Source organism: Arachis duranensis, chromosome 1, assembly GCF_000817695.3.
Source record: "Arachis duranensis cultivar V14167 chromosome 1, aradu.V14167.gnm2.J7QH, whole genome shotgun sequence".
Classification (NCBI taxonomy): domain Eukaryota; kingdom Viridiplantae; phylum Streptophyta; class Magnoliopsida; order Fabales; family Fabaceae; genus Arachis; species Arachis duranensis.
This window is the reverse complement of record NC_029772.3, coordinates 3923520-3939192: the sequence shown is the minus strand read 5'-3', so window position 1 is coordinate 3939192 and position 15673 is coordinate 3923520. Positions and strand designations below refer to the sequence as shown.

Below are 15673 nucleotides of genomic sequence, written 5' to 3'. Positions count from 1 at the left end.
AAATAATTATTATTATTATTTAATAAAATTTTAAATAAAGATCAGGGCAATTTAACAAAATAAAATATTTGAGTTTTAATATTATCGAAATACAACTTTTGCAGTTTCGATACTAAAATACAATTTTTTAGAAATCTATGCAAATTGTGGGAGGGTTCCACGGATTCTGAATACATGTAAACCGTGGGTGGCGTTCAAAAGTTATTTGCATAGAAATCGTGGTAGAGGTTCCACGGTTTCTGTTGGGAGCTAAAATGAGCATAAATCGTGGAAGGAGACCAACGGTTTATACTCTATTATAAATACGCGGAAGGGGTGCAACGGATTATTTATTTCGAAACACTTCCAACTTTCTAGAAAGAGAAAGTGACGTTCTAGAGAGAGGAGGAGGAGGAAAAGTGGAGTGATTCAGATTTTTCTTGGGCCGGGATCATGGCAGATGAACGCAGTCTTTACCATCTAAACGGTGTTGCGCACGTAGCCGCAGCATCAACGAAGAGGTAAGCCTGCTATCTTTTCTTTATTGTATTTCATATAACAGAAAAATGTAATATAAGATTAGGGTCATTTAGGATTAGGATTTGTTAAATAGGATTAGGATTTTGAAATTAGGAGATAGGTCTAAATGCTTAAGTAGAGTGATGTTTCTCTCGTAGTTAAGACATAGGGTTCAAACTCAAATTTATTGTTGCCCAATCGTTCATGTTTGAAAACTAATTTGTGAAATTTGAACTTTTAAACATGTAAGTTTAAATTCAAGTATTATAGTCTTGGATGTTAAGATTTTGAAATCTTAAAGAGTAATTTTTGTAAGTTGAACCTAATGGTTATATTTGCATTCTTAAATTTAAAAAATTATAAATTTTGTATTTTAGCTTTCTTGAACGTAAGATTTATATTATATCTTGTTACGTTTAGTATTTGCTTATGTTGAATTAAAAATTTGAGTCTTATATTAAAGCCTTATTAATTTGAACTTAGAATGGTTGTCAGTTATACAATCTCATTTGGTTTTGGTTATTCATCTCTCATATTACAGTCTAGTAGGTGCATCACTGGTGTCTGGAGGCAACAAAATATGCCTCTGCATGACAGGATCATATTCTATCTGGAGAGGGCAGGTCTATACCACCTGGCGAGGATCAACACAAGGTGGTTCTGGTTGGATGAACCCCTCGTCAGCGCATTCATTGAGAGGTGGCGCCCTGAGACGCACACCTTTCACATGCCATTCGGGGAGTGCACCATCACGCTGCAGGATATCGCATACCAGTTGGGGTTGTCTGTGGATGATTTTCCTGTATCTGGGTGCCTGACAGATTTTGAGAAGCTGATGGAGGATGGCTGACCTGCTTGGGAGTGGTTTCAGGAACTCTTTGGCGAGCTTCCCCCGCTGAATAAGGTGAAGCAGTTTACGGTTCACTTCACCTGGTTCCATGAGTGATTCAGAGTGCTGCCGCAGGATGCCACTGAGAATACTGTACGGATATATGCACGGGCATATATTATGATGTTGTTATCCACTCAGTTGTTTGGTGATAAGAGTGGAAATCGGATTCATATTCGGTGGTTACCCTTTGTGGCGAGACTTGATGAGATGGGCAGTTACAATTGGGCTTCGACAGCACTAGCCTAGCTATATCAATGTATGTGTCGGGTTGCCTACAGAATTGTGACGAACTTGGCCGGCCTGCTCCAGTTACTGCAGTCGTGAATTTTTTGGCGGTTCCCTAGTCTCAGACCGCGTGGATTGACATTTTTTCTTTTTCGTTGGCTTCCAGGTATCGATATTTGGGCAGTTAGCATTTCAGTTTTCATTTTTAAGGTTCAACTAATTAACTTATTTGTTATCAGATTATATGTTCGTATAACACTATCTTCGTTCAGGTGGCCCATGTATTTACTGACATCCGACCGTAGGAAGGAGAGAGTCATCCAGTGTCAGCTTGCATTGGACCGCTTAGGTGATCGAGATGTAAGTTGTGTGTTTATTGTTTCCAATTTTAACTCCTTTTTTCCTACTTGATAAGTATTTAACGGATTAACGAATAATGCTGTAAACATTTGCAGATTGTCTAGGAGCCTTATGCTGCGCTCGACGTGCTGGATGTTGTTCATCCAGAGATACTAGCCGAGGAGCATAGTCAGTTATGGCGCGCATGTACTAGTCTGATTTACTTCGCTGTCATTGAGTGGCACCAGGTGGATAGGGTGTTGCCATAACTCGATGGCGTTCAGCACGTGCCTGAGACGGCATCAAACATTGACTGACTTCATGCCAAGGACGGTAGGGGCGGGGATAGGTGGTTCCCGACATACTATCAGGTGTGGCATCTGAGTTGGCAAACCAGAGTTAAAAGACGATGAAAGTACCTCGTAGACTCATCAACCTGATCACCAACATGCACTGGAGAAGTCTTCAACACTGCCACAGTTCCGACCATCGTGGCTTGTACCCCTAGGATCCAACGTGGCAACTCGGCATATAACTCCTCTCAATCCCCGTATATCTGTGCAACTGCCTTCTGTTTTTCCATCCACACCTTCCTATAACTAGGCCTGAATCCATACGTTGCCTCCGTAGCTTCTTGCAACACCTTTATCGTAATCACTACATCCGCCCTAACCAATGGAAATATCCTGGCACAAATGACATGGTGATCGAATTGTTGATGGTCGCTTGAAATCGAAGTCGCCAAGCAAGTGTGAGGTTCGTTGTACTTTCTAACCTCTCAAGTACCCTTACGCTGCCGAAGTGTGATGCGAATCAACCACGTGCAGCCATTCCCAAACTCCTTGCATCTCCCATGAAATTTCAGATGATTTGACTCCATCACCCGATATTGAACTCCACGACGGATGCTATAATCCTTAACACTCAACACAACTTCCTCCTTAGTCTGGAAAGATTGGCCAATCTGAAAGTCTCCAGAAGGATTTTCCTTGTGTAACCCCTGGCTTCTGGAAGTGGGATCTATATCCGGGTGCTGGCCGATTGCTTCCAAGTTCAAGGTCGAGAAATGTGGCAGTTGTTGGCCTGAACCAGAACTCGATGGTCCCCGACATGCTGGTGGTGTCCTGGGAGTATCCTCCTCAGTGTCTCCCAATATGTGATCTGACTCATTCTCCGGATCATCCTCTCGCATCTCATTCTCAACATGATCCAGCTCACCCTCACCAAACAGTCTAGGAATTAAACCAGGTGACCTAGTTGCCACTCGTGGAACAGATGGAGGTTCAGCCAAAGGACCCCCAGCTGCAACGACAGGCATCGAAGTTGATGCACCTCCCACCGTCATTGACTGAGGATTCAGCGCTGATGCACCAGAACTGTCAAAACCATTTTCGAACTTGGCATACAGCTCGTGTATTCTCACCTCCGAAAAATTGCGCTGACAATGAAACAAAATCTGCATGTTTTCGTCCGACCCTATCACATATGTTTCATACTGCACCCCAGTTGAAACAATCGCAATTGAAATCTTATAGAACACCTTCTTCACCCACTTGGAACCACACAGCCTTGCCTTTTGCAATATGCTCGTCTTTAGTTATGATAAAGTACTTGTCGAACGGACAAAAACACTGACCGGTTCTTTGTCAGTGAACTTAACGCCGTACCTTTTGCTTTTTTTTTTATCTTTCCAGAGCAGTGAACTAGGACCAAAAAACTCTCCTCACTCATTTTTGAAGATGTAAAAATGACTCTCTGATCTACATCACACTACTTTTTCTAGATGGGTATTTATACGCAAAATAGGTCCAGACATAATCCACTGAACCCCTGCCGTAGTTTAGCCAAACCTGTTTCAACATAAACCACTCTAAGGGTACAGCAGTTTACGTGTAACTAGAATCCGTAAGACTCCTCCCGCGATTTACATAAATTTTTAGAAAATTATATTTTGATATTCAAACTGCAAAAGTTGTATTTCAATAATATTAAAACTCAAATATTTTATTTTGGTAATTTTTTTTAAAGATCATGTTATTCTAAAATAAAAAATCCAAAATATCTTTATTTTTGACCGAAATTATTTTGCCCTTCGTACAAATGGACAGAACTGAATTTGATCTTTGCTCGACTAATGAATGAGACTAATTATGCAATTAAGTAATTATGAAAAAGCTTAGAAAAAACTAGTATGCTATGCTATTTCTTTGTTCCTTCCTTGGCGGAAAAAAGGTGCACGTGCGTGACCACCTTTTCTTTCATTTGGTGGAGTGGAATGGGAGAGAAACCTGGTCAACTACTTCAGTCATGAGAAATTCAGGATAACATTGCCAAGTAGCTTGCATTTTGGGATTTCATTAGGAATCCATATTAATCGACAATATGTTTTTCCAAAAAAAGAAAAAAACTAATCTGGGCTAAGATTGGTGAAATGAAATTGCTTTTTTTTATTAAGAAAACTAGTATAGTCTATAAATTAACCAGTGGAAAGATATAATACGAAAATGGATTCAAAAACTTTAACATATAATAGAAAATGTGTTAATTACTTAATTCCCCATTATACTAACTCCATTTTCCATTTCATGTACATAATAAGAACTTCATTTTGATACATGACAATATAAAATATTTTATACCATCTTTTAATTATATATATTTTTTAAATTATTATTTATATTGTAAATATAAAAAATAATCATTTTTTATCAATGTGATATTATATAATTAAATGTACGTATAAAATTATTTTATTTAAATGTAATTTTTTTGATTTGGTTGATAATAAAGAATGAATAAGTAATTTCTTTTGCATCATTGCCTGGCTTGTCAGCAATATATATAACAGTTATTGAGTGACAATTACATGCTTCAAATGAGTTTCTTCTTCTCAAATAATCCAATAAATTTACCATGATAGATATATATAAATCTAGATCAGCATATATTCATCATAAGAAATAAATTCGATTAAATTATTTATAGGCATCAATTCTTCTGCGGAGGCAAATGTAAGCCAAGAACCTGAAGCACATAGCCATGGCTAGCACAACCCAAACTTCTTTCAAGCCACCTTTCAAGTTAACAGTGCTAAATGTTGGTGAACTTTGCAAGGGTCTGCACCCTCCCTCACTTTCACAGTCATATAATTGGTCTCCGGAATACTGCACTTTTAGAAGAAGCCTGAATCCGTAGAATAAGTAGGATAAATACTTCAACCACTGCATGAACTTTGGTATGTGCTGCAACAAAGAAAAGTTGAAAACCTTCAATATAAGTTATGAGCAAGTCATAGTTATATAGTTCACTCACAAAAAAGTGACTTGTATATTGTTATGTTAAATCTTTATGGTAGGAAGAGTAATATTATTTTTACAGCTAAAATTACCTTAATGCAAGAAATTTATTATCAGTTTTAAGTTTTAACAGTTAAAATATTACACTTACTAGAATGTGAATTATTCATAATTAACACCAAATTTTATTTTTATCAGCACTTTTACCGAAGTCGACTTCACGTAGTTGATATCCGAGAGCCGTTAGATGATTTGACTGATTTGACTAAATTTTCGTGAACGACTCTCAGGTATCAACTTCACGTGAAATCGACTTCATCTGAGTTTTCACCATATTTATACACAAATACATAGCAACTAATTTGATGTAGACGTAATGTTTTTGTAACAGTTGGCACCATACCTGGACATAGTAGCCACCAGTAAGAAGGAACAACATAAGCACCAAAGAAGCAGCCATGCCTGCTCTTTTAATACTCATAACTGCAGCTCCAAACAATTCTCCAGCGCCCTGACTGGTGACGGCGATTAACAGAACGGAGAAGAGAGTCAAGAAGAAGCAAGCGACGGTCCTCTTGAAGCCGGCCATGAAATAGACAATGATCATGAAGAAAGTGGGATAGAAAACATGCGCCACCATGTCACACAGCGTGCTGCATGCGTAGTATACGCTTAATCTATACATGTCTGCTTTCCTTTCTTTTATCAAGTATATCTTTTCGAATGGAAACACGTACACTGCTCCAAAAATGCATGTAGATGTCCAGAATATACATATATAGAACATTAAACCAACCTGCACACGTACAATATCATCAATATTCAAATGTCGCTTAGTTGGTCTGTCCATATTACATAACATATAAATCAAGTACCTAAATTACCAAACAAAATTTGCCTACCAAAATTATCTATAAAATAAAAAATTCTTGATTTATTCAAAAAGTTTGATTCATTCCGAAAAGTGAAAAACATATTCAAGAAATAGATAAATTTATCAGCATAATAACATAATTTTACTCCATTCATGGCGAAAACATTAGAGTCTTTTATAACTTTATAATTTTATCTTGTCAATTTAAGTGTATAATATGATATGGAGTAATACCCTCAAATAATTTCCTATGAATTTTTTAGTAGGATATTTTGGTCCCTGATAAATTTTTAATTACAAATCTAGTCTCAAGCATTTCATTCTGTTAGTTAAAATAGTTCACAAGAAAAGTTGTTCCATTATAGGTAAGAAATTGATTTGAAAATGATAAACATTTTTAAAATTTTTATAATTTTTTTAAATAACGATAGAAACTAACTAAATTAAATTTGTTAGTTTCCAATACGAGAATTTGATATCAGAATTAACTTGTCTCGTGAAGTAAAAAGTCAAATACTAGTTTTTTTTTTCCTGTTTTACATGGTATCCTCCAACTCGACAGATAAATGACTAATTCGTCGCGAATCTGAACTCTAATCAAGAGTCTGCCACTGGAGACTCTCCTACTAAAACATTATTTGGAAAATTGATTTGGGCTATTAGTCTGTCATATAAAAAAAAAAAGAATAGAATGGAAGTTATTACTGACCTGATCTCTGAGTTGAGCCTCAGTGTTGGTTGAGGATTTCCACCAAAGTAATCCCAACAAGAGTGCAATGCCAAGTGCTTGAACTAGCCTTAACTTATCAAAATAGTCCTTGCATCTTGCTCTGAATGTTCTCCTAGAAAGAATCACAAATTGGTCCAACCAACTCAATGTCCACTCCTTCTTAACTTGAATTGCTTGTTGAAGATGCTCTGCTGTTGTTGCTGCTCCATGGTTTTCCTTTTCCTTTGGCTCCAACAAAGCTTTATACTTTACTTTTAGATACTAACATCATTAACAAAAAGTTAACAACTAACTAATAAATAACAAATGTGGTTGTAGTGAATAATTCTTACATTAATAACTGCTCTAGAAGGGTCATTAGTTAGTTGATCTTGCAAAACTTCGGCTGGAAAACTTATATCGTTGACTTGTCCGGTAGCCAAGTCGAGCAAGAACTCGGCCGGATTCATCGGTATCTCCGGCATGAACCTCAAGGAAGAGAAGTAGTCCATTGATTCTCTGGCCTTACCATAGTAAACCGGATAGCCTTCTGATATCAGAAGAAGTTTGTCAAACATGTGAAAGATTCTGCTTGATGGCTGATGTATTGTTGTAATTATGGTCCTTCCTGCCTATACACAAAATTACATACATTCTTCTTATTGTTTTATCATATAGTATATAGAATTTAATTTTGACACGGATATTGTAAAGCAGTTTTGCCGTTACTTAAGCGAAATAGAATAACTACTTTTTACAATGATCGTGCTAATAGTCATAGAAAGACTTATATGATTAGATGACTGCATAAAATATTTTAGGTTTAATTACTCTATTAGTCTCTATAATTTTACCAAATTTTCAATTAGATCCTTATATTTTTTTTCTCCTACATTACTTTTAATTTTGTAATTAGGTCTTTTTCATGTAAAAAAAATGACAAATGAATCCTTGACTTTTTGGTTCGTGAACATTTAAGATTTTGAAAATTTAAAAATACATTTAAGTCAATAACTTCTTCAAAATTTGGACACATCGATCCCTATGTCTAATTTGTTCCATTTTAAAAACTATCTCACGTGTACACCCGTATCAACTAGGTTAGTACAACGGGAGTGGGGTATGATTTTTCCGTTGGGTTGAGAGACCTAAGTAAATATGAGGGATCGATATGTCTAAATTTTGAATAAGTTAGTGACTTAAATATATTTTGAAATTCTCGAGAACTTAAATGTATGCGGATCAAAAGGTGAAGGACCTATTTATCATTTTTTCAAATATTAAAATTAACCGAATATTTCAACGAAAAATATGTGGTCAAAGGTCTAATTAGGTTTTTAATTATGGATATCTTCAATTTGTAAAGAAATATTCAATTAATTCTAATAATTTTTATACTAGAAAGGACCTAATTACAAAATTAAAAGTAATATATAAACCCAATTGAAAAAAAAATATAAAGACCTAATTATAAATTTTGTGAAATGATAAAGACTAACAAAATAATCAAACCAATATTTTACGCAAATTATCAAAATTAAACTCTAATATATATTCCCCATTTTAATTAATCCCATAGATTCAACAACGTTAATTAAATACCTTGGCAAGCCCCTGAAGAGTGACAAGAAGTTTGTTTGCTGAGGTGGAATCAAGGCCTGAAGTTGGTTCATCAAGCAGTAGCAATGAAGGATCAACAAGAATTTCATAACCTATGCTTGTTCTCTTCCTTTCCCCTCCTGATATGCCTTTCAGATATCCCCCTCCTATTTTTGTGTTGCGACATCTATACTTGCACAAGTCATGAATTATTAGGAACAAATAGTTAACCTTTGGTTAAAGTTTTCACTAAAGCTTATTTCACTAATATAATTGACAATAAAAAATGTATCTGCACACTAAATATTAGTCACTAAATTAATCTATAAGTATTTGTATATTAATACGTGCATTATTTAATTTATTTTTATCGTGTGTTTGACTATACGAATGACTAATTCAGTAGATAATTTTAGATATACACATAACATAATTGATTAATAATAAAAGAACAAAAATTTGTAAAATATTTTTAAAATTTCGATTCGTTTGATAAATCTAGACAAATAATGGATCATTTTGTGAAAGTAGGTTATTTTTATTTTGGAAAAACATCGGATTTGTAAAATATTTTTATATTATTGAAAATCTAAATTCTTAAGATTATATTTAATATTTCTATGAATTAATATACATTTCAAAACCTACATATTTTCTAATTTTGTTTGAACTTTTATTTTTTCACAAGTAATTTTACCAGCAAACACAGACATTTCTTGTGTTCCACACAAGTTCATATGTGTGGAAAGATATGATTAAAAAACAAACCTTTCAAGGCCTAGCTGCTTGATAGTGGTGTCCACTTTTGCATATTTTTGCTGCTTGCTCATATTAGTTGGTAGCCTTAATAATGCGGAGAAAACTAATGTTTCTTCAACAGTTAATTGTGGAAAAAGAATATCCTCTTGTGTCACAAATCCAATCCTATAAGTCAACGGAGAAAAAGGCACAACAATAACACTATTAGTACATATTTATGTTTTAAAATATATCTAAAAATATTAAAATAATTCGATATACTTCAAAGATTATTTAGACGAGTCAAAAATATTTTTTCTTTCTCTAAACAATTTTTAAATGTACGATCTAATATTAAATCTTTGAATAAATAACTATTTGTATCTATGAAAGATAAAAATGCTGACATATGTATTTACATTAGATCGAAACTAAACTTGTATTCATACAAGATGTTCGTGTGACAAAAGTGGTTTTTGTCATTAAGAGGACATCTTGTGTGGGTACAACCGTACAAGTTTAATTTCGATCTAGTATAAACATTTTGTGTGGGTACAAGTTTAATTTCGATCTAATATGAGTACATATGTCAGCATTTTCATCTTTCATGGTACAAATAGTCATTTATTTTAAAATCTTTTTATATATGTGTAGGAAGGTTGTTATAAGTTATAACCACTTAACCTCCTCTTGACAGCTGGCGTATAACGAACATCGTTGTAGGTGATTTTTCCTTTTACATTGTCAAGTAATCTTGCTCCTATGACTCTCAACAAGGTTGTTTTGCCACTCCCAGAAGGACCCATTAGTGCTAGAATTTCACCAGGTCCAATGCTTCCTGTTATACCCTTCAAAATCTTCTTGTATTTATCATCACCTTCCCCATTATTATTCTTATTTTCTCTACTTACCTTTGATACTATTCTCTTCACAGGGTTTTTCGAAGCTGCTCGTGTATTGTTTCTCACTTTAAACTCTACATCTTCAAACTGCAAATTAATGTCAATTCAGATTGATTAAGTATTTGTATTTTATTTAATCAGATTGATTAAGTTAAATGACCAACTAAATAACGATATAAGATATGGTTATTTATTTTGTTAATATGACAATATATAATTAGATTTTTAAGTAAAAAAAAAAAAGTTATACTCTAAAGTTTAAATAGATTCGACAGTAATCATTCTACTAAAATACTATGTAAATAGAAATCGAATTTAAAACCTTATAAGATTTAAGTCTTTTTGTTATTAAGTATTACGTTAACTATCCTTACATGGAAATTAAATTCCAATCAATTTCAAATTGGTGTAATTTCAGATTTGAAATAAAAAAGAAATGTGAATTTGATAATGCCTCTATAGTTTAACATATAAATGCTGTTAACCCCACAACCCGCGATTTCTAGATAAGTATGAAGAGATTATGTCATTTGAACTATAACTCGTTGGCCTGAAATCTCAAATTCTTGGAACTATATATATAGCTAAAATAAAATGATGAAGACATTAATTAATCTCAAGTACCTTGAGATAAATGGGGAGAGGGCCAATTTGATTGAAACTGGAATCATCAATTTGAATATCAATCTCAGAGCAGTTGTTGTGAAAGTATGAATGAGACATAAACTCATTATTGTTGCACCCTTCAATTTTCATAGAACCCACTAATGGAGGTGACATTATTGAAATGTCTTCAATTTCAGCATCCTCTCTTCTAGTTTCCATTACCTGGGAACTCATTGAAAGCTAGTTTGAAGCTACGTCTCTAATAGCTAGCTAGTACCCCAAAAAATAGAAATTAAAATAATAATAATAATAATAATGATAAATTTTCTTTTTTGATTTTTGATGAGTCAACTGCATCAGACCAAGAGCTTGCCTATTTCACAGGTTATTATATGGTAGCAAAATTTTGGTTGGTATGCCACATACTTTTCATGGCATGTTGTTGGTGTGAACCTCACATTAACATACCCTTTTAGCCAATATGATGGTATGGAATAAAAGAACACTTGAACATGTCAAGAAAATGAATAAAATTTTGTTTGGTTAAGAAACTATGCATTTATAAAATTCACTTCTTTCGGCGTTACAACATTCCATTCATAGATGCGTCATTCATTGGTTTTCTACTTTTCATATAATGCCAACAGTTCCTTCCAAATGTGTATGGTTTTAAAGAATGTGAATTGCAACTTAACATAAGAGACAAAAGAACACCTATTTTTTGAATAAGAGAAACATTAGGGGGAAAAAGGGGTTCTAGAAAGAAATTAAACAGACATTGTGTAATGACAAATTTATCATAGGAGGTACAAAATCTCTTGGCGTAATAACTATATCCTATTTGAAATTGATCCGCACTTCATAGTTTGGATTAACACTTAAGGAATTACGCAAAAATATCGGATAGTAATAAAATGCTAAAATTGATTATGAAACAAATATTATATACTTTTTTTTTTTGTTGGCCTAGATAATCCGTGACGAATCTAAATTTCATTTAAGGTCAGTCGTTGACCAATGGAACTAATCTGTCACGCTCGACATTTACTTAATCGGATGAGTGAGTTAATCGTTCGACCAACTTAAATTGATTAAAATAAATATTATATATTAATAAAATCAAATTATAGCATAATAACATAAGTAGTCAATAACAACAAACAAAATAACTCACGTGATTCTTTCTACTAAAGAAAACAGAAATATTATCCAATTACAGAAAATTAGACGAGCTATATCTTGGCTGAAGATTGGCCTCCCTCCAGCATTGGCCATATGATAGTGAAACTACAATCCAATAATAAATTAATGAGTTTATGGTGACACAGTTTGTTGATTTTATAACGAGACTACGAACTACATAATCAAAAAGAAAAAGTCTATACTGAACATCTAACTCATATTTCAGAAATTTATCGAAGATTTGATTTCTTCAAATTCGCTCGATGTGCTTGATGCTAAACCTTTATCTATGAATATTATGGCGATTCGATCTTCTGACGAATTTTAGTTTGCCAACGACATTGAAACCTTACGAATGATTTGGAGATCTCAAAGTCACATCACCAAATTTCATTTCACACTAGGCTTTTTAATCGTGCAACTGAACCTATTTTATGTAGAATTTTTCTACCCGTTTAGAAGGTGTTGCTTTTCTTTAGTTTTCTTCAATTCTTTGATTATAGGTTCTATTATGATTTTTCAAGACCTCACTTAACACTTCATCAATCATTTTTCATCTTATTAGATCTATGGTTAAGTACAATTTTTGTCTCTAAAGTATAGGTCGAAAATTTTTTTCATCCCCAACCCTACCTTTTTTTGCATATAAAATCGTCTCTAAGATTTAACATGATTTTAAAACCGCCATTTTTATCAAAATTTTAATTTTTATTACTAAATTACTCCTAACTAAAAAAAGTTATAAAATAAAAAAATAGAAAAAGAAAGAAAACGAGTTAAAGGGGGGAGGGAATCACGCAGGGGGAGGGAAAAAGAAAAGTGAAAGAAAGGTGAGGAAGGGAAGTCGCCATCGTCGTAGTAGGCTCGTCGTTGCCGTTGAGCCGCGTCGTCATCGCTGTTCTAAGCTGCTCTATCATTACTAGATCTGCCACCGTCGCTGACCGCAGAGAGAGAGAAAGAGGAATGTGCGAGCTGAAGGTAGAGGAGGAGTGTCGACGCCATCGCGCCAGCTGCCACCGCTGCTCCTCCTCCTCCTCGCATGTCGTCGCTCCTTCGCATCCACGCTGTTGCTTTGAGAGAGGCGTTGATGGAATTTGGGAATGATGCCAATGCTGCTGTTTCTCGCCAGTCATCGCTGCTCCTCGCCTGCAGCTGCTCCTCGTTCGTCGTTGCTCGTCGCTAGTCACCGTTGCTCCTGTTTTTTTGGTTAATTACATTGTTTATTTGTTTATTTAATAATAAATTAAAATTGATTCTGATTTGATTTTGATTTTATTATTATTCTGCTTTTATTTCTTCTGATCCTGAATAAAGAAGGAAAATGGGAAAAGAAAATGATTAATTTTATGTTTCTTCTGATTCTATTTCTTATGTTTATTCTGCTTGCTTCTTTGTTGTTGTTCTTTGGAGTTGAGAGAGACGGTGATGATTTCTGTTTTCTTTTTCTCTTCTGCTATTGCTGTTAGTTGAAATAAATTGTTGTTCTCTTTTTTCTTTGTTTCTTCTTCGTTGTTGTTGTTCCTAATTCTATGATGATGAAGAAGAAAAAGAAGAGATCTGTTGTGACGGAGAAGAGAAAGAAGAATAAAACTAAGTATATTGGTGAAGAAGGAAAAGGGTATTTTAGTCCGAATGATGGTTTTAAAACCTAACTGAACCTTAGAAACGATTTTGTATACAAAAAAAAAGTTGGGAACGAAAATTTTTTTTGGCTTATACCTTAGGCTTCGTTTGGTTACTATCTTCAGAATATATAGACACAGACACAACTATACCAAAAGACATAGACACAGATAGACACAAATTTTTTAACATGTTTGGTATCAATGTACAAGACACAACAATTTAATTCAAATGTCCATTTTATCCTTATTAACTCTCTACCATCATCTTCCACCAACATTAACGCTGCTCCCACCATAGTTTTCTACCACCATCACTGCTACCTGGAATTTTTTAACTTCATCGCAAAATACTATCTTCAACTTTTATTTATTCATCAGCTCAACAATTCAAATTTCTCATAAAAAAACTGAAACAGGTTGAAATAAATAAAAAAAAGAACAAAAATGAGAAGACAAATCTCAAAAGTGGTCGCTACTATTTTGGGCTTTCTTGGTTTTTTTTCGCCTTTCTTAATGAAATTGATTCAAGTAATAGTGGAGACGAACAGATCTTAGCAACACCTGATGAATGTAGACAAATAAATCTAACCGAAGAAGATAACCCATGGTGATGATACACACCACTGTGTGAAGAGAGAAAAAGAGAAGAGGAGGAAGAAGAAAGAAAGGGCGTCAATGGTGGCGGCCCGTGGCAGTGGTATGGAGGGGCAAAACAATGGAAGGAGAAGCAGAGTAATGAGTGTGGCGATGCAGAGAGAGAGAGAGAGAGAGGCAATGGCTATGGGGTGGTGTGGAGGAGGGACACAGCCATAGAAGAAGGAGGATGGAAGAAGAGACGTAGAAGTTGGAAGGATTTTGGGGTTAGAAATAAGAATAGAGAAGATAATAAAATAGAAAAAGGGGAATTAGGGTTAGATTAATTAGGGACATAGTTGGAATTTAAAAAAAAAGAAGGGATAAAAATGTAAAATTTTGTGTCTTATAAATTGTGTCTCAATGTCTCAACTCAATGAAAAGACACTAAAAACATGTATTTTGTGTATATTTGTGTATTACCGTGTCCATCATAAATTTGTGTCTCAACAAACAAATGGTGGACATGTGTCACCGTGTCTATATTTTTAGTATCCTGGAACACCAACCAACGCACGCTTAAGGATCAAAATTGTACTTAACCCTTAAATCTACGTATTTAGCTTGAATTTTTTTAAAAGAGAAATATTAAGAGATGATCAGAATTCATTATTTTTGCCAATTACTTAGTCATTAACTTAGTTCATTTAGTGTAGTTCTTTTAGTCTAATAATCTAATAACATACTTTATTCTAGACTCTTAAATATTGATAATTAATTGATGATAAATTTTAATAATTTTCTAATATTTTTCCTATCTACATACTATCACGCAAGAGCACAATGAGACGTTGCAGGATTCAAGAATTTCTTTGTAGGTGGGCAGCCTTTTTGTGTGAAAGGTATTTTTGGATTCAAGAATTTCAAAAAGACGAAGAGTTAAACCTCAAAGTGGTCTTTGAGATTGGCGTTTTGCACTGAAATCGTCCCTGAGATTCTAATTACATCAATTACGTCCTTGAGATTGAAAAAAATGCACCATAGTAGTCCCTGACCCATTTTCCATTAACGACGTGATGACATGGCATGATGATGTGGACTGTAAGTGACACGTGTCACTTCATAATTTGGCCACGTGTAATGGTAGGATGATGTGGTGACTAATGACACGTGGCATGCTGACGTGGATAGTTGTGCCACATGTCACAATGTTATTTGGCCACGTGTCCAGTTGTACCACGTATCGCAACAGTATTCGTCCACGTGTCATCCATTATGCCATCGTTGTATATGCACCAAATTAGTTCCTCATTTTACATTAAGTGACTCATTTTAGTCCCTGAAATTGCACATTTTTTTCATAAAAAAACATGTGTTTTTAACAAGAAATTAATAATTAAAATAAATATTTTTTCTTATGAAATACACATTTTCGTTATGTATAAATGAGCTAGATTGAAGGCACTTCAATCACCCTCACTACCACTTTTGATCTCTGCAGTCTAGACGAAAGAGGTCGGAGATGATAATGAGAGAAGCTTGAAATGCCTTCACGTCAACTCCAAGACGGCGGCTATTAGAGGTATCCGCAAGAAAAAAAATATTTTATAAAAGT

At 34.3% G+C, this 15673-nt stretch overlaps 2 protein-coding genes across 2 annotated transcripts; both read right to left on the bottom strand.

Annotated features, from left to right (window-relative positions):
• Positions 1-2495: 2495 nt before the first annotated feature.
• On the bottom strand, positions 2496-3416 carry LOC107472813 (uncharacterized). The gene is made up of 2 exons (XM_016092343.1): positions 2741-3416; positions 2496-2611 (listed from the first exon to the last, which is right to left on the bottom strand). Exons 1-2 carry the CDS (start codon positions 3414-3416, stop codon positions 2496-2498), a joined length of 792 nt encoding a protein of 263 aa, XP_015947829.1.
• Positions 3417-4929: 1513 nt separating this feature from the next.
• LOC107472821 (ABC transporter G family member 26) lies at positions 4930-10897 on the bottom strand. Its single transcript, XM_016092352.3, has 8 exons — positions 10697-10897; positions 9855-10159; positions 9201-9356; positions 8436-8619; positions 7187-7465; positions 6834-7115; positions 5654-6046; positions 4930-5196 (listed from the first exon to the last, which is right to left on the bottom strand). Exons 1-8 carry the CDS (start codon positions 10895-10897, stop codon positions 4930-4932), a joined length of 2067 nt encoding a protein of 688 aa, XP_015947838.3.
• Between the last annotated feature and the right edge of the window lie 4776 nt (positions 10898-15673).